The sequence below is a fragment of the Sturnus vulgaris genome, chromosome 4 (genome assembly GCF_052056855.1).
Source record: "Sturnus vulgaris isolate bStuVul1 chromosome 4, bStuVul1.hap1, whole genome shotgun sequence".
Lineage (NCBI taxonomy): Eukaryota > Metazoa > Chordata > Aves > Passeriformes > Sturnidae > Sturnus > Sturnus vulgaris.
Window position 1 is genome coordinate 50,736,219 of NC_142246.1, and position 17,571 is coordinate 50,753,789.

At 46.3% G+C, this 17,571-nt stretch overlaps 2 protein-coding genes across 6 annotated transcripts; both read left to right on the forward strand.

Annotated features, from left to right (window-relative positions):
• Nucleotides 1-3,826: 3,826 nt before the first annotated feature.
• Nucleotides 3,827-8,275, forward strand: LOC148224024 (alcohol dehydrogenase 1-like). The gene is made up of 10 exons (XM_088163917.1): nucleotides 3,827-3,923; nucleotides 4,018-4,221; nucleotides 5,135-5,236; nucleotides 5,686-5,827; nucleotides 5,923-6,010; nucleotides 6,123-6,342; nucleotides 6,473-6,733; nucleotides 7,041-7,170; nucleotides 7,490-7,628; nucleotides 8,030-8,275. Exons 2-10 carry the CDS (start codon nucleotides 4,204-4,206, stop codon nucleotides 8,052-8,054), a joined length of 1,125 nt encoding a protein of 374 aa, XP_088020043.1. The 5' UTR covers nucleotides 3,827-3,923; nucleotides 4,018-4,203; the 3' UTR covers nucleotides 8,055-8,275.
• A 3,827-nt stretch (nucleotides 8,276-12,102) lies between these two features.
• LOC148224025 (alcohol dehydrogenase 1-like) lies at nucleotides 12,103-16,541 on the forward strand. 5 transcript variants are annotated; one of them, XM_088163905.1, is made up of 10 exons: nucleotides 12,113-12,204; nucleotides 12,331-12,502; nucleotides 13,416-13,517; nucleotides 13,967-14,108; nucleotides 14,204-14,291; nucleotides 14,404-14,623; nucleotides 14,754-15,014; nucleotides 15,323-15,458; nucleotides 15,767-15,905; nucleotides 16,307-16,541. In XM_088163905.1, the coding sequence occupies exons 2-10, from the start codon at nucleotides 12,485-12,487 to the stop codon at nucleotides 16,329-16,331; spliced, it is 1,131 nt and encodes a 376-aa protein (XP_088020031.1). In that variant the 5' UTR covers nucleotides 12,113-12,204; nucleotides 12,331-12,484; the 3' UTR covers nucleotides 16,332-16,541. The 5 variants fall into 5 exon arrangements, with proteins under 5 accessions (XP_088020028.1, XP_088020031.1, XP_088020029.1 ...); XM_088163904.1 differs by having other exon boundaries at nucleotides 12,118-12,204; nucleotides 12,299-12,502; XM_088163902.1 differs by lacking the exon at nucleotides 15,767-15,905 and having other exon boundaries at nucleotides 12,103-12,204; nucleotides 12,299-12,502.
• Nucleotides 16,542-17,571: the final 1,030 nt, after the last annotated feature.

A 17,571-nucleotide genomic window follows, 5' to 3' on the forward strand; every position in this document is an offset into this window, starting at 1 on the left:
CCAACACAGTGCTCTCAATCAACAGAGACTCCAGGCCCTTGGGACAATGGGTTGCCGGATCAGGAACACAGGTAGTGATTTCCTTGACCTGTCTGTAACAAGGAATTTTACTGGTAGGAATTGGAAGATCCGTCAGGTCAATGCATGGCTCCGAGGCTGGTGTAAGCAAAAAAAAAAAAAATTGGGTTTTTTGACTGTGGGGTGATGTATTCAACACCTTCTCTACTGACACGTGACAGGATGAGCCTTTCTCAGAGGGGAAAAGGACTTCTAGCACAGGAGCTAGCACAGCTCTTTGACAGAGCTTTAAACTATTCTGGGAAGAGGAATGGGAAAATACCAGGCTGGCCAGTGATGAACAGTGGGATTGTGTGCCAAAACATGAGGAAAGGAGCACTACTGGGATACCTCAATCTGCTTCACAAGTGTTGGCTACGAAGTACCACATGTCAAAATATTTCTATACTAATAAATGCAGCTTGAGGAACAACCAGTGATGACCTGGAAGCTATTGCCCAGTGCCAGAGACTTGATATCATTGGTATCAGTGAAACTGGTGGGACAAGTCCTGTGACATCCCTGTTGGATGGTTACAGGATCTTCAGGAAGGAAAGGCAGGGCAGAAGAGGCAGGTGGGTGGCACTCTATGTAAGAGCAGCATTGGAATGTATGGATCTGTAATGGCACAGTTAAGAGCCTCTTGGTGAGAATCAAGTGGCAAACAAATAATGTGGATGTCGCCATGGGTGTCTACTATAGACCTATGCCTTTGCTCTGTATTATTCTCTCCTAATTTTTCCTTCTTTGATTCATATTTGTCCTCTTTAGATCCTGATCTCAGTCTAGAAGCTTTTCTCCTGATCTAGTTTTGACCTTGCAACAACCCCTGAGAAATTTACAGACTGTAATGGGGAAGAGATATGTGCATTTATGTCCCGCCACATATAAATGTGGGTGCTAGAGGTGCTATACCTGGGCGATCAGAAATCATAAAGTAAAATTCCTCCTTATATTGCACAGTGAAATTCTGTAGGATGTACTATGATCACAGCTAGTCTGTCAAAGGAATTCGTTCTGAGCATAAATAAAATAAAGGAAAAGATTTTAAAATGAAAATAAAAAAGAGTAAGGCTAAAGGGTCTCCCCAAGTTGAACTATTCCATCATTCTATGATAGCATGGACTCAAAATCAGCAATTGCTGTATGAGTCCTGTTCTCCATTTTAAGTTTCTTTTTCATTTAGCCGTTCTCCTTCACTAGAGTGAACGGAATCAATTTTTCATTTTAATCGACTTTTATCAGTATATTTTTTATATCTCTGCTATCTACGATACATCAGGGTGGATCTAACTCCCACTTTCCTTACCTCATTTACCTCATTCTGCTATCATTTTGTATGAGGTAGACATTATCTCTGTTCTAATGGAAATTTAAGCACCATGCCATCTTATAGAATAGTGAATTACCAATACTGCTAACAAAAGCAAAGCCATATATGCAGGGATATGATCTAGTTTTTTCTTCACAGCAGAATGGAAAAATTATCTCTGAAACAGGTGCCCAGTTGCACTGTGGACAGAAACGTAATGCCGACTCCTTAAGAAAGGCACCAATATTGGGCTCTAACTTTTAATTAAAAATTATTGAAACCTGCTGCAGGCAGCAGAAAAGATAAGATTTGTACTTAGCCCTCATAAGTGCATTTCAGCATCTATTCCACAGAGATTTTTGTCAAATATTCTTCCGTCTTTCCACCTCTTTGATACAGGCAGCAAACAAACAGAATGTAAAGAAGGGGACAGAAAACCGACTACCAAGGTGAAGACAAACACCAGGAGCTCTGTTCCTGTGTGTACAAACATCTGACCTCACAGACCAGCTATTAAAACCAACAAAATACCTGAATATATACAGCAAGTCAGGATAACACATATTGTAGACTACAGATACAGGATCTGCCATTAAAAAGTTAATCATTAAATCCATGCCTGCTGACATACAAGTTTGATCTCTATTACCTGGATAAGAAGAAAACAACAAACACCTTCTGTCTGTAATATACACAAAAACTGCACAGAAACAGGATCTCTGTGTCGACTCCCTGCAAAATCACATATATTTCAAACGCGTTGCAGAGGTGCCAGCTCCCTATGGCACTAAACTGCAAGCAGGGCAGACAGCAATTCACAAACCTGTGTTGTCTTCACATCAGTGGTGGGTTAGCAAGTTTGGGGGCACTAGAGCATCACGTGGATGCTTTAAGGAAAAATAACAATACACATTTGAGAGACCTTTTTAGAACCATTGTGTAGGTTACACACTCAACAGCAGACACTAGACATGTCTTAAGAGCCATGAAATGCCAGCACAAGTAGCACCTTTATGTCCTCATGTGTGAGATGAAATCATAAGCCACATTTATGGAATGCTATCTAGGAAGCAGGTGAACGATTTCATTCTCTGTTACCGGACTTTTAAAATTTGTTGGTTTCAACTTCAACCATATGAGATATCAGCCATACAGCAATTGTCTTCTGGAATTGCTTTCCAGCTAGCATGCAATGCAGAAAACAGAATGGGAATCAAAGCCAACTACTCTATGTCTCAGGACTTCTGTGAAGTGCATCTGTCTGAACAGCCTACGGAGAATTATTGGTTATGGCTGAGCACTTAAATTAGCCCACCTTCCAGCTGAAGTGAGGATTGCTAGGCATGGGAAAGTACATGAAAATCTTGGACAAGAACTGTATTTTCACTCCACAGTTTCTGGTGGGTGACCTGATAGAATAAAAGGTCATGAAAGAGACTAGGTTTAGCTATTAGGAAGAAATTCTTCACTGTGAGACTACTGACGCACTGGAACAGGCTGAGGAGAAGTTGTGGATGCCCCATCCCTGGCACCATTCGAGGCCACTTGGATGTGGTTATGAGCAATTTTGCCGAGTGAGAGGTGTTCCTGCCCATGGCAAGGGGTTAGAACAACATGACCTTTAAGGTCCCTTCTAACCCAAGCCATTCTGTGATTTTGTGAAGGACATGTGAAACCACTGTAGAGCTCTGTGGGCCAAGCTCCAGTCCACAGAGTAACACCTTTCTGATTCATTAATGCTACATTTTCGTTCTGATCCCGTCTAATCCGTTTTGCTAATCCAAATGTCAACAGATGTCTTTTGATTAAAAAAAGTACATATATATATATATATATATATATATATATATATATATGGACACATATAATCTTTCTGAATAGCTAAAGAGTTAACTTCTCCTCATTACAGCATTCTAAATGGCTAATAATCCAAAAAGGGCGTTTATGTCATTAGTGGCAGTCTTCTAGGAAATTATCCCATTCCTTAGGTTTGCAAAAGTGTCCTTTCAGCCACACGGAAGGAAAATTCCTTTCTATCTGTGGGAGCTACCTCACACTCTGGATGCTCATCTCAGCCTAGTCCTCCAACAAGCTCTCGCTCATCCAATCTCTGCAATGCATCACCTTGTCCAATGCCTCGGCAGAAAGCAGCCCTGGGAGAACCTGAAAGGCCTGGGTGGAGTGAACCCACTTACAAACCTGCTTACACTGGAGTGAAGCACATGTATCCTAGAAAAAGAATCCTCTTCTGACACATTCTCCCCTCAATGCTGGAGTGAAAATAGCAGCAATAATGCAAACAGTAAAGCTTCAACCTAGGAGGACATGTCTTTTTGCCCACCACATTTTCACTGCCATTTGTTTTGTTTTATTTATTTTTCTTAAATTTTTAATCCTTATGCAAATACTGTGATGTGAATGGCCACCAGATCAAATACTCCTACCGGGTAAAAAGGGAACTCCGAGGAAGCCCCAGCTGTGCCGGAGATCTCCTCCCTCCACACCTGCCGGAAGCGATTCAAAGGGGGGGGGGAAATCTCTCTGAGCCTTTAAGGTGGGTAGAGCAAGGAATGACCCAAGGGCAGAGTAACTGATAAAAGCCTCCCTGGAGGACTTCTGCCCCCATCCATCTCCCTGCCGCTACCCAGCTCCTCCCCTCAGCTCTCCCTGGGCTCCTCAGCATCCAGCACCCGACACAGATTAACCAGCGCTCTCCAGCGACGGTGCCGCACCGGGACTGCTCCCGCTCCAAGCCTGGGGGATTCTGCAACACGCGGGGGCAGCAGCTTCCCTCCAGCCTGCGGCAGCGACGGACACAGCTCTGCTAAGACCACATGGCCACTGCGGGAAAAGTAAGGACATGGCATTTCCCCTCCTCCTTCCCGAAGGAAGGAATGCGAAATGCGCTGCAACAGGCTCAGCCTGGACACCACTCTGCATAGCCTCTTTCCTCCGACCTCGCTCCCCCACCTCTTCCAAACCTCTGACAATTTCACCAGATTCTGCTTTCGGACAACTGCACTGTCCATACCTGCACTGGGCAGTGCATTCCCCCTCTGTCCTGCCCAGCTGCTCAGGAGACAAAATCTAGAATTGTGCTGCTCTGCAAAACACTCTCCTGCTCAATCCCACTCTGTCCTCCTGCTCTGGCAGCAAAAAAGAGCTCTTCAGTGGTGCCCTCTTCAGCCACTCATTTCCTGCACCCAGCCTTGTCCATGGCAGCACCCTTTTCAAGCTACAAGCTCCATCCTGCTGATGTCAAACTGCTTTGAGTCGATTGGCACAGGGTTTGAGCAATGTCACACACAAATCAAACCTTGGTAAGGGAAAAGATTTATCGAATTGCCAATCAGACGGGGACAATTCCATAACCCCTCTCATTCACCTTCTGCCAGGATGTCACAAGGCTGCCATCAAAGCTCTCCATAGGCATATCTACTTGGTAGGATCCACCGTCTCCGTGACAACACAGTCTGGCCAGTAACATATCCCCATATGGGGATATTATGAAAAATCCACCAAAGCCATCAAAACCCAATAATTTTCCAGGGCTATACCTGATACTCTTCAGGTGACAAACCACAAATGGGGTTTCCTCAGATCTTAAACTAGGCCAGTGATTATTGGACATCACTTGGTTTCAGGTGCAGTTGAGCCTCACCAAATTTGAACATCTTGCATTCAGGTGATTGCAGGATGACTTCCCCCAGCCACGTGCTAACAGCAAATGCTCCCATGCAATGTATTCCTCTCGGTTGTTTCCAGGTTATCAGGTGCAGGGCTGCTGTTGCCTGGGCCCCGGGCAAACCACTCTCTGTTGAGGAGGTTGAAGTTGCACCCCCAAAGACAGGGGAAGTCCGGATTAAGGTAAAAATATATTTCCATAACTTTTTCTTCCTTCTCTGTGGGAATTGCTCTTCTTGTGATTAAACCTTCCCTATAACTCAGTGATGCGTGTCCTCCAAGATGCTTTAATTGTCCAAAGCTGCCTTGGCTCAAATGCACCATCTTCCAGGGACTCCTTTTTGGACTAATCCTTGCCTAAGCTGTCACATAGGAATTCCTACCTCCAGCCCTTGCTCTGCTGGACAGGGCCCTGTGCCACTGTGGCCCCCTTTCCATTTCCACCTCCAGCTCAGTGCAGAGGAAAGCCACATGGAGCATTCAGGGTGAGCAGAAGGGGAAAGCCCAGCCTGGGCTCAGTGTGCTGCCGTGGAGGGCCAGCACTGATTGACATCGTAACACCCCCGAGAAAATTGCTTCCATAAACTGAGTAAGGCAGAGGCCAGCACATCTACTTTTTCTTCTCCAAATAGCTTGTGGCCACAGGCATTTGTCAAACAGATGAACACCTTCGGCAAGGCCACTTTCCCAAGGCAGAATTCCCAGTTATCCCCGGCCATGAAGGAGCTGGAATTGTGGAAAGCATTGGAGAAGGAGTGACCTCTATGAAACCAGGTAACTGAGACAAACACAAACACATGCCCAGGAATCAGCTCTCACACAGGCAGCATCCTCAGAGCCACCGAATATGGGATATTGTTTTCTTCCAGGTGACAAAGTGATTCCCCTTGGCCACCCACATTGTGGGGAATGCAGCTTCTGCCGGAATCCTGAATCCAACTACTGCCAGAATTCCCAGTGAGTTTGCTTTGCCTTCCCCTACACTTACATGGGGTTGACTTTAAGACAAGTCTGACACCCCTATCAGTGCTTTACTCAATCAAATATAAATATTGGTACCTCCCCACAGTTTCTCTGAACCTCAAAACCTCCTGCCAGACAAGACCAGCAGATTCACTTGTAAAGGGAAGCAGATCCATCATTTCATGTGGGTCAGCACCTTTGCAGAATACACCGTGGTCCCAGAGTACGCCGTTGCCAAGATAGATGCTGCAGCACCTCTGGACAAAGTCTGCTTGTTTGGCTGTGGGTTTTCCACAGGCTATGGGGCTGCCATCAACACAGCCAAGGTTGGTATTCAGGCGTGTTTAACACCCCACAGCCACCCTCACAACCTCATCAATCCTGTGCAAAAGAAACCTCCTCCTCTTCCTCCACCTCCTTTTCCTGCTGGAGACTCACAGGGTCCCATCTGTGCAGGTAAAACCAGGCTCCACCTGTGCCATCTTCGGCCTCGGAGGAGTTGGCCTCTCTGCTGTCATGGGCTGCAAGGCAGCTGGAGCTGCCCGCATCATTGCCGTGGACATCAACAAGGACAAGTTTGCCAAGGCCAAGGAGCTGGGAGCCACCGACTGCATCAACCCTCGAGACTTCAAGAAGCCCATCCAGGAGGTGATCACTGAGATGACCGGGCAGGGCGTGGACTACTCCTTTGAGGCCATCGGGTACGCGGACACCATGGTAGGTGGCACTTCAGCACCTGTCCTCCCCCCCACATCACCACAGGCTCCTCTCAGGGCAAAGGTCACCCCTGTGGGACGTTCCTTGGCTGCTGCCTGCACTGCTGGATGCAGAAAGGCAGTCAGTTGCCTTGGGGATAAAGCAGTGTACAAATCTTAAAAGAGGCCACAAGCTCTCCAGGTCTGCTCCACAAGGGGGGATGTGTGTTTCTTCAGATTACCTGGGAAGACTGGGAGATTGCACAAAAAGAGCACTCCCCTGTCCAACTCATCATGGCTTTCTCTAATTCTCCTACCTGTCTCATCAAATTGCTGCCTTGGCTTCCTGCAATTTGAACACTGGCATCTTTGTGATGATTGGGGTAACAGATTCAGAGATTTCCATTGATCCCACGCTTCTGCTGACTGGCCGTAGCTGGAAGGGGACTATGTTTGGAGGTATAAGACTTAAGAATACAGTCTAAATATTTCAGCTTTTCCTTTCATGGTGGTTGAAAAGTCATAGTAAAAGAGGGTTTTCAAGTAGAAGGCAACTAAAGAGGAGCACTGCATTGCCTGTTTTGAACATTAGCATTACACATGCAAATAAACCGCAATCTGTATAACAAGAGTAACCCACTCATTCTAAGGAGCAGAAAATCACTCACAAGAGTGGCACCAGCACTGGTCACTCCGTAACCAGACCCATACAGTAACACTACCTTACCAAAACAGCCTTACTCCCATTAGTCATGCAGCTGCTTTCTCCTGTTTCTAGGCTGGAAGTCGAGAGAATGTATCCCCAAATTAGTTTCCAGCTATTTGGAGAAGAAATTCAATTTAGACTTGCTGATCACGCACACGCTGCCATTCGCTAAAGTGAACGAGGGATTTGAGTTGTTACGTGCAGGAAAAAGGTGAGATCCTGAGCAGCAGGAGTGAGGTACAGCAAAGCTAAACATGTCCTCCTAAAATTCCAACAGGCAGGGCATGCAACCCTGGCTTCCCAAAGAGCACCTGAGCCTTTTGAGGAAGCAGGGCCTCACAGCTGAGTGATGGCAAGATCTGCCACAGCCCAGAGGGAAGAGCACAGGGAACCCTCCCACCAGTGGTTCAGCTCAGCACAGATCCTGTGGCCTTATCCCCTGAGGGCTTCCCATCAGCAGGGATATGAAGGCTGTCCCACTGCTGCACGTCTCATGCAGCTCAGTCAGAGCTGGATGACTGACAAAGAAGTGGCCTGTTCCCAGGCACACCTGCCTGCCACGCTACCTGCTCCTGGGCTGCAGCAAACCCTCCCTTCCCTTCCACTTTTCAGTATCCGCACTGTCCTGCTCTTCTGAAGGACACAGCCAAGGAAGCCAAGAGGGACCAGCAAAGCAGATGCTCTCCTGGCCCGGGCCCTTCTCAAGCAGCACCTCAGCTTGTGGGGCACAAGGAGAAGAGAATGAGGAACTCACCTCATGTGCTGGTGTCACTGCTGGTCCTCCTGGGCCTGGACAAGATCCAGAAGGATGTCTCTCTGAAGAAAAAGCTTTTACTAATAAAGATTTTAAACAAACTCATCCAACACAGTGCTCTCAATCAACAGAGACTCCAGGCCCTTGGGACAATGGGTTGCCGGATCAGGAACACAGGTAGTGATTTCCTTGACCTGTCTGTAACAAGGAATTTTACTGGTAGGAATTGGAAGATCCGTCAGGTCAATGCATGGCTCCGAGGCTGGTGTAAGCAAAAAAAAAAAAAATTGGGTTTTTTGACTGTGGGGTGATGTATTCAACACCTTCTCTACTGACACGTGACAGGATGAGCCTTTCTCAGAGGGGAAAAGGACTTCTAGCACAGGAGCTAGCACAGCTCTTTGACAGAGCTTTAAACTATTCTGGGAAGAGGAATGGGAAAATACCAGGCTGGCCAGTGATGAACAGTGGGATTGTGTGCCAAAACATGAGGAAAGGAGCACTACTGGGATACCTCAATCTGCTTCACAAGTGTTGGCTACGAAGTACCACATGTCAAAATATTTCTATACTAATAAATGCAGCTTGAGGAACAACCAGTGATGACCTGGAAGCTATTGCCCAGTGCCAGAGACTTGATATCATTGGTATCAGTGAAACTGGTGGGACAAGTCCTGTGACATCCCTGTTGGATGGTTACAGGATCTTCAGGAAGGAAAGGCAGGGCAGAAGAGGCAGGTGGGTGGCACTCTATGTAAGAGCAGCATTGGAATGTATGGATCTGTAATGGCACAGTTAAGAGCCTCTTGGTGAGAATCAAGTGGCAAACAAATAATGTGGATGTCGCCATGGGTGTCTACTATAGACCTATGCCTTTGCTCTGTATTATTCTCTCCTAATTTTTCCTTCTTTGATTCATATTTGTCCTCTTTAGATCCTGATCTCAGTCTAGAAGCTTTTCTCCTGATCTAGTTTTGACCTTGCAACAACCCCTGAGAAATTTACAGACTGTAATGGGGAAGAGATATGTGCATTTATGTCCCGCCACATATAAATGTGGGTGCTAGAGGTGCTATACCTGGGCGATCAGAAATCATAAAGTAAAATTCCTCCTTATATTGCACAGTGAAATTCTGTAGGATGTACTATGATCACAGCTAGTCTGTCAAAGGAATTCGTTCTGAGCATAAATAGAATAAAGGAAAAGATTTTAAAATGAAAATAAAAAAGAGTAAGGCTAAAGGGTCTCCCCAAGTTGAACTATTCCATCATTCTATGATAGCATGGACTCAAAATCAGCAATTGCTGTATGAGTCCTGTTCTCCATTTTAAGTTTCTTTTTCATTTAGCCGTTCTCCTTCACTAGAGTGAACGGAATCAATTTTTCATTTTAATCGACTTTTATCAGTATATTTTTTATATCTCTGCTATCTACGATACATCAGGGTGGATCTAACTCCCACTTTCCTTACCTCATTTACCTCATTCTGCTATCATTTTGTATGAGGTAGACATTATCTCTGTTCTAATGGAAATTTAAGCACCATGCCATCTTATAGAATAGTGAATTACCAATACTGCTAACAAAAGCAAAGCCATATATGCAGGGATATGATCTAGTTTTTTCTTCACAGCAGAATGGAAAAATTATCTCTGAAACAGGTGCCCAGTTGCACTGTGGACAGAAACGTAATGCCGACTCCTTAAGAAAGGCACCAATATTGGGCTCTAACTTTTAATTAAAAATTATTGAAACCTGCTGCAGGCAGCAGAAAAGATAAGATTTGTACTTAGCCCTCATAAGTGCATTTCAGCATCTATTCCACAGAGATTTTTGTCAAATATTCTTCCGTCTTTCCACCTCTTTGATACAGGCAGCAAACAAACAGAATGTAAAGAAGGGGACAGAAAACCGACTACCAAGGTGAAGACAAACACCAGGAGCTCTGTTCCTGTGTGTACAAACATCTGACCTCACAGACCAGCTATTAAAACCAACAAAATACCTGAATATATACAGCAAGTCAGGATAACACATATTGTAGACTACAGATACAGGATCTGCCATTAAAAAGTTAATCATTAAATCCATGCCTGCTGACATACAAGTTTGATCTCTATTACCTGGATAAGAAGAAAACAACAAACACCTTCTGTCTGTAATATACACAAAAACTGCACAGAAACAGGATCTCTGTGTCGACTCCCTGCAAAATCACATATATTTCAAACGCGTTGCAGAGGTGCCAGCTCCCTATGGCACTAAACTGCAAGCAGGGCAGACAGCAATTCACAAACCTGTGTTGTCTTCACATCAGTGGTGGGTTAGCAAGTTTGGGGGCACTAGAGCATCACGTGGATGCTTTAAGGAAAAATAACAATACACATTTGAGAGACCTTTTTAGAACCATTGTGTAGGTTACACACTCAACAGCAGACACTAGACATGTCTTAAGAGCCATGAAATGCCAGCACAAGTAGCACCTTTATGTCCTCATGTGTGAGATGAAATCATAAGCCACATTTATGGAATGCTATCTAGGAAGCAGGTGAACGATTTCATTCTCTGTTACCGGACTTTTAAAATTTGTTGGTTTCAACTTCAACCATATGAGATATCAGCCATACAGCAATTGTCTTCTGGAATTGCTTTCCAGCTAGCATGCAATGCAGAAAACAGAATGGGAATCAAAGCCAACTACTCTATGTCTCAGGACTTCTGTGAAGTGCATCTGTCTGAACAGCCTACGGAGAATTATTGGTTATGGCTGAGCACTTAAATTAGCCCACCTTCCAGCTGAAGTGAGGATTGCTAGGCATGGGAAAGTACATGAAAATCTTGGACAAGAACTGTATTTTCACTCCACAGTTTCTGGTGGGTGACCTGATAGAATAAAAGGTCATGAAAGAGACTAGGTTTAGCTATTAGGAAGAAATTCTTCACTGTGAGACTACTGACGCACTGGAACAGGCTGAGGAGAAGTTGTGGATGCCCCATCCCTGGCACCATTCGAGGCCACTTGGATGTGGTTATGAGCAATTTTGCCGAGTGAGAGGTGTTCCTGCCCATGGCAAGGGGTTAGAACAACATGACCTTTAAGGTCCCTTCTAACCCAAGCCATTCTGTGATTTTGTGAAGGACATGTGAAACCACTGTAGAGCTCTGTGGGCCAAGCTCCAGTCCACAGAGTAACACCTTTCTGATTCATTAATGCTACATTTTCGTTCTGATCCCGTCTAATCCGTTTTGCTAATCCAAATGTCAACAGATGTCTTTTGATTAAAAAAAGTACATATATATATATATATATATATATATATATATATATATATATGGACACATATAATCTTTCTGAATAGCTAAAGAGTTAACTTCTCCTCATTACAGCATTCTAAATGGCTAATAATCCAAAAAGGGCGTTTATGTCATTAGTGGCAGTCTTCTAGGAAATTATCCCATTCCTTAGGTTTGCAAAAGTGTCCTTTCAGCCACACGGAAGGAAAATTCCTTTCTATCTGTGGGAGCTACCTCACACTCTGGATGCTCATCTCAGCCTAGTCCTCCAACAAGCTCTCGCTCATCCAATCTCTGCAATGCATCACCTTGTCCAATGCCTCGGCAGAAAGCAGCCCTGGGAGAACCTGAAAGGCCTGGGTGGAGTGAACCCACTTACAAACCTGCTTACACTGGAGTGAAGCACATGTATCCTAGAAAAAGAATCCTCTTCTGACACATTCTCCCCTCAATGCTGGAGTGAAAATAGCAGCAATAATGCAAACAGTAAAGCTTCAACCTAGGAGGACATGTCTTTTTGCCCACCACATTTTCACTGCCATTTGTTTTGTTTTATTTATTTTTCTTAAATTTTTAATCCTTATGCAAATACTGTGATGTGAATGGCCACCAGATCAAATACTCCTACCGGGTAAAAAGGGAACTCCGAGGAAGCCCCAGCTGTGCCGGAGATCTCCTCCCTCCACACCTGCCGGAAGCGATTCAAAGGGGGGGGGGAAATCTCTCTGAGCCTTTAAGGTGGGTAGAGCAAGGAATGACCCAAGGGCAGAGTAACTGATAAAAGCCTCCCTGGAGGACTTCTGCCCCCATCCATCTCCCTGCCGCTACCCAGCTCCTCCCCTCAGCTCTCCCTGGGCTCCTCAGCATCCAGCACCCGACACAGATTAACCAGCGCTCTCCAGCGACGGTGCCGCACCGGGACTGCTCCCGCTCCAAGCCTGGGGGATTCTGCAACACGCGGGGGCAGCAGCTTCCCTCCAGCCTGCGGCAGCGACGGACACAGCTCTGCTAAGACCACATGGCCACTGCGGGAAAAGTAAGGACATGGCATTTCCCCTCCTCCTTCCCGAAGGAAGGAATGCGAAATGCGCTGCAACAGGCTCAGCCTGGACACCACTCTGCATAGCCTCTTTCCTCCGACCTCGCTCCCCCACCTCTTCCAAACCTCTGACAATTTCACCAGATTCTGCTTTCGGACAACTGCACTGTCCATACCTGCACTGGGCAGTGCATTCCCCCTCTGTCCTGCCCAGCTGCTCAGGAGACAAAATCTAGAATTGTGCTGCTCTGCAAAACACTCTCCTGCTCAATCCCACTCTGTCCTCCTGCTCTGGCAGCAAAAAAGAGCTCTTCAGTGGTGCCCTCTTCAGCCACTCATTTCCTGCACCCAGCCTTGTCCATGGCAGCACCCTTTTCAAGCTACAAGCTCCATCCTGCTGATGTCAAACTGCTTTGAGTCGATTGGCACAGGGTTTGAGCAATGTCACACACAAATCAAACCTTGGTAAGGGAAAAGATTTATCGAATTGCCAATCAGACGGGGACAATTCCATAACCCCTCTCATTCACCTTCTGCCAGGATGTCACAAGGCTGCCATCAAAGCTCTCCATAGGCATATCTACTTGGTAGGATCCACCGTCTCCGTGACAACACAGTCTGGCCAGTAACATATCCCCATATGGGGATATTATGAAAAATCCACCAAAGCCATCAAAACCCAATAATTTTCCAGGGCTATACCTGATACTCTTCAGGTGACAAACCACAAATGGGGTTTCCTCAGATCTTAAACTAGGCCAGTGATTATTGGACATCACTTGGTTTCAGGTGCAGTTGAGCCTCACCAAATTTGAACATCTTGCATTCAGGTGATTGCAGGATGACTTCCCCCAGCCACGTGCTAACAGCAAATGCTCCCATGCAATGTATTCCTCTCGGTTGTTTCCAGGTTATCAGGTGCAGGGCTGCTGTTGCCTGGGCCCCGGGCAAACCACTCTCTGTTGAGGAGGTTGAAGTTGCACCCCCAAAGACAGGGGAAGTCCGGATTAAGGTAAAAATATATTTCCATAACTTTTTCTTCCTTCTCTGTGGGAATTGCTCTTCTTGTGATTAAACCTTCCCTATAACTCAGTGATGCGTGTCCTCCAAGATGCTTTAATTGTCCAAAGCTGCCTTGGCTCAAATGCACCATCTTCCAGGGACTCCTTTTTGGACTAATCCTTGCCTAAGCTGTCACATAGGAATTCCTACCTCCAGCCCTTGCTCTGCTGGACAGGGCCCTGTGCCACTGTGGCCCCCTTTCCATTTCCACCTCCAGCTCAGTGCAGAGGAAAGCCACATGGAGCATTCAGGGTGAGCAGAAGGGGAAAGCCCAGCCTGGGCTCAGTGTGCTGCCGTGGAGGGCCAGCACTGATTGACATCGTAACACCCCCGAGAAAATTGCTTCCATAAACTGAGTAAGGCAGAGGCCAGCACATCTACTTTTTCTTCTCCAAATAGCTTGTGGCCACAGGCATTTGTCAAACAGATGAACACCTTCGGCAAGGCCACTTTCCCAAGGCAGAATTCCCAGTTATCCCCGGCCATGAAGGAGCTGGAATTGTGGAAAGCATTGGAGAAGGAGTGACCTCTATGAAACCAGGTAACTGAGACAAACACAAACACATGCCCAGGAATCAGCTCTCACACAGGCAGCATCCTCAGAGCCACCGAATATGGGATATTGTTTTCTTCCAGGTGACAAAGTGATTCCCCTTTGCCTCCCACAGTGTGGGGAATGCAGCTTCTGCCGGAATCCTGAATCCAACTACTGCCAGAATTCCCAGTGAGTTTGCTTTGCCTTTCCCTACACTTACATGGGGTTGACTTTATGACAAGTCTGACATCCCTATCAGTGCTTTACTCAATCAAATATTAATGTTTGTATCTCCCCACAGTATCTCTGAACCTCAAAACCTCCTGCCAGACAAGACCAGCAGATTCACTTGTAAAGGGAAGCAGATCCATCATTTCATGTGGGTCAGCACCTTTGCAGAATACACCGTGGTCCCAGAGTACGCCGTTGCCAAGATAGATGCTGCAGCACCTCTGGACAAAGTCTGCTTGTTTGGCTGTGGGTTTTCCACAGGCTATGGGGCTGCCATCAACACAGCCAAGGTTGGTATTCAGGCGTGTTTAACACCCCACAGCCACCCTCACAACCTCATCAATCCTGTGCAAAAGAAACCTCCTCCTCTTCCTCCACCTCCTTTTCCTGCTGGAGACTCACAGGGTCCCATCTGTGCAGGTAAAACCAGGCTCCACCTGTGCCATCTTCGGCCTCGGAGGAGTTGGCCTCTCTGCTGTCATGGGCTGCAAGGCAGCTGGAGCTGCCCGCATCATTGCCGTGGACATCAACAAGGACAAGTTTGCCAAGGCCAAGGAGCTGGGAGCCACCGACTGCATCAACCCTCGAGACTTCAAGAAGCCCATCCAGGAGGTGATCACTGAGATGACCGGGCAGGGCGTGGACTACTCCTTTGAGGCCATCGGGTACGCGGACACCATGGTAGGTGGCACTTCAGCACCTGTCCTCCCCCCCCACATCACCACAGGCTCCTCTCAGGGCAAAGGTCACCCCTGTGGGACGTTCCTTGGCTGCTGCCTGCACTGCTGGATGCAGAAAGGCAGTCAGTTGCCTTGGGGATAAAGCAGTGTACAAATCTTAAAAGAGGCCACAAGCTCTCCAGGTCTGCTCCACAAGGGGGGATGTGTGTTTCTTCAGATTACCTGGGAAGACTGGGAGATTGCACAAAAAGAGCACTCCCCTGTCCAACTCATCATGGCTTTCTCTAATTCTCCTACCTGTCTCATCAGATTGCTGCCTTGGCTTCCTGCAATTTGAACACTGGCATCTTTGTGATGATTGGGGAACTAGATTCTGGTTCTAAGATTTCCATTGATCCCACGCTTCTGCTGACTGGCCGTACCTGGAAGGGGACACTGCTCGGAGGTATAAGACTTAAGAATACAGTCTAAATATTTCAGCTTTTCCTTTCATGGTAGTAAATGAGGGTTTTCAAGTAGAAGGCAACTAAAGAGGAGCACTGCATTGCCTGTTTTGAACATTAGCATTACACATGCAAATAGTCATCTCTACCTGTTTCACACAGTAGCCCACTGATCCTAAAGGGCAGAAAATCTCTCACAAGAGTGTGGCACCAGCACTGGTCACTCCGTAACCAGACCCACACAGTTACACTACCTTACCAAAACAGCCTTACTCCCATTAGTCATGCAGCTGCTTTCTCCTGTTTCTAGGCTGGAAGATGAGAGAATGTATCCCCAAATTAGTTTCCAGCTATTTGGAGAAGAAATTCAATTTAGACTTGCTGATCACGCACACGCTGCCATTCGCTAAAGTGAACGAGGGATTTGAGTTGTTACGTGCAGGAAAAAGGTGAGATCCTGAGCAGCAGGAGTGAGGTACAGCAAAGCTAAACATGTCCTCCTAAAATTCCAACAGGCAGGGCATGCAACCCTGGCTTCCCAAAGAGCACCTGAGCCTTTTGAGGAAGCAGGGCCTCACAGCTGAGTGATGGCAAGATCTGCCACAGCCCAGAGGGAAGAGCACAGGGAACCCTCCCACCAGTGGTTCAGCTCAGCACAGATCCTGTGGCCTTATCCCCTGAGGGCTTCCCATCAGCAGGGATATGAAGGCTGTCCCACTGCTGCACGTCTCATGCAGCTCAGTCAGAGCTGGATGACTGACAAAGAAGTGGCCAGTTCCCAGGCACACCTGCCTGCCACGCTACCTGCTCCTGGGCTGCAGCAAACCCTCCCTTCCCTTCCACTTTTCAGTATCCGCACTGTCCTGCTCTTCTGAAGGACACAGCCAAGGAAGCCAAGAGGGACCAGCAAAGCAGATGCTCTCCTGGCCCGGGCCCTTCTCAAGCAGCACCTCAGCTTGTGGGGCACAAGGAGAAGAGAATGAGGAACTCACCTCATGTGCTGGTGTCACTGCTAATCCCCCTTTGCCTGGACAGGACATCAAGGATATATGCTTTTATTAATAAAGGGCTTCTGTGAAACTCGACCCATGAAGTGCATTCAATCAATAGACTTTCCAGATGACAGGAGGAGCTCCCCCTCACATCAAAGGCCCTTCGTCTCAGCAGTGGGCAATGGGGCCTTTGCACCTCCTCTGCTGCTGCCTCCCACCTTCATCTGCCTCAGTGAGCTGGGCCCTCTTATTTCTGTCCCCGTCTCAGCTGGGTGAATGCTGCAGCTTCCAGCAAAGCCTAGCAGGGAAACCACCCCTGCTGCTTCTGCTCTGAAGCATATTACATAAAGTACTAGATAACTTTCTTATTATGTAACACTCATACAGCATTCATGGATGTGGTTTCAATTTGGCAAGTGGTCCTGTACTTTTAATATATTTTCTGCACCAAGTCCCACAGTATGTTACAGTACAACTCCAAAAAATCTTCCCCAAACAACAGGATTATCAGTCCAACATGGTTATTCTGCTAAATGGATTCTTCTTTCAGTGCTGAACATTGGACCCATAACACTACCATGCATTTTGACCTCTTTTGTGCAACACTTATTACATCCCACAGTCCTTTGAACTTCTGGAAACCCCTTAGCACAATCAGCAATTACATAGAATATCATGAACACACGAATGAGTTGTCACAGGTAAATAAATCCCATCCTATCCACCAATTTTTAGTAACTTCTGCACATATCACTCTGCCATGACATAAAAGCTATAATTCTCTTAACTACTTTTTAAACATAAGCCAATAAGAGTGGTAATGAGTTAACACCAATTTAATTCAATAAATGTTAATTAATTGAGTTCTAGCACTTCCCTACTGAGAAAACTCCAAGAAGTTCCCTCCCATACTGCACATGCATCTTCTCAGTCTTAATTTTATAACAAGTGATAAGTCTCAAAAATGTAATCAATTTGCCAAGTATCTGTCTAACAAATATAAACACATAAATAAATCTGTGCAGGATTGGGACAAAAGATAACATTCCTTTTTGGAAAAAATCTAAACCTAGATTGAAAAAAGTTTGATCACTATAAAAAACCTCTGCCTAAAGTAAATTCT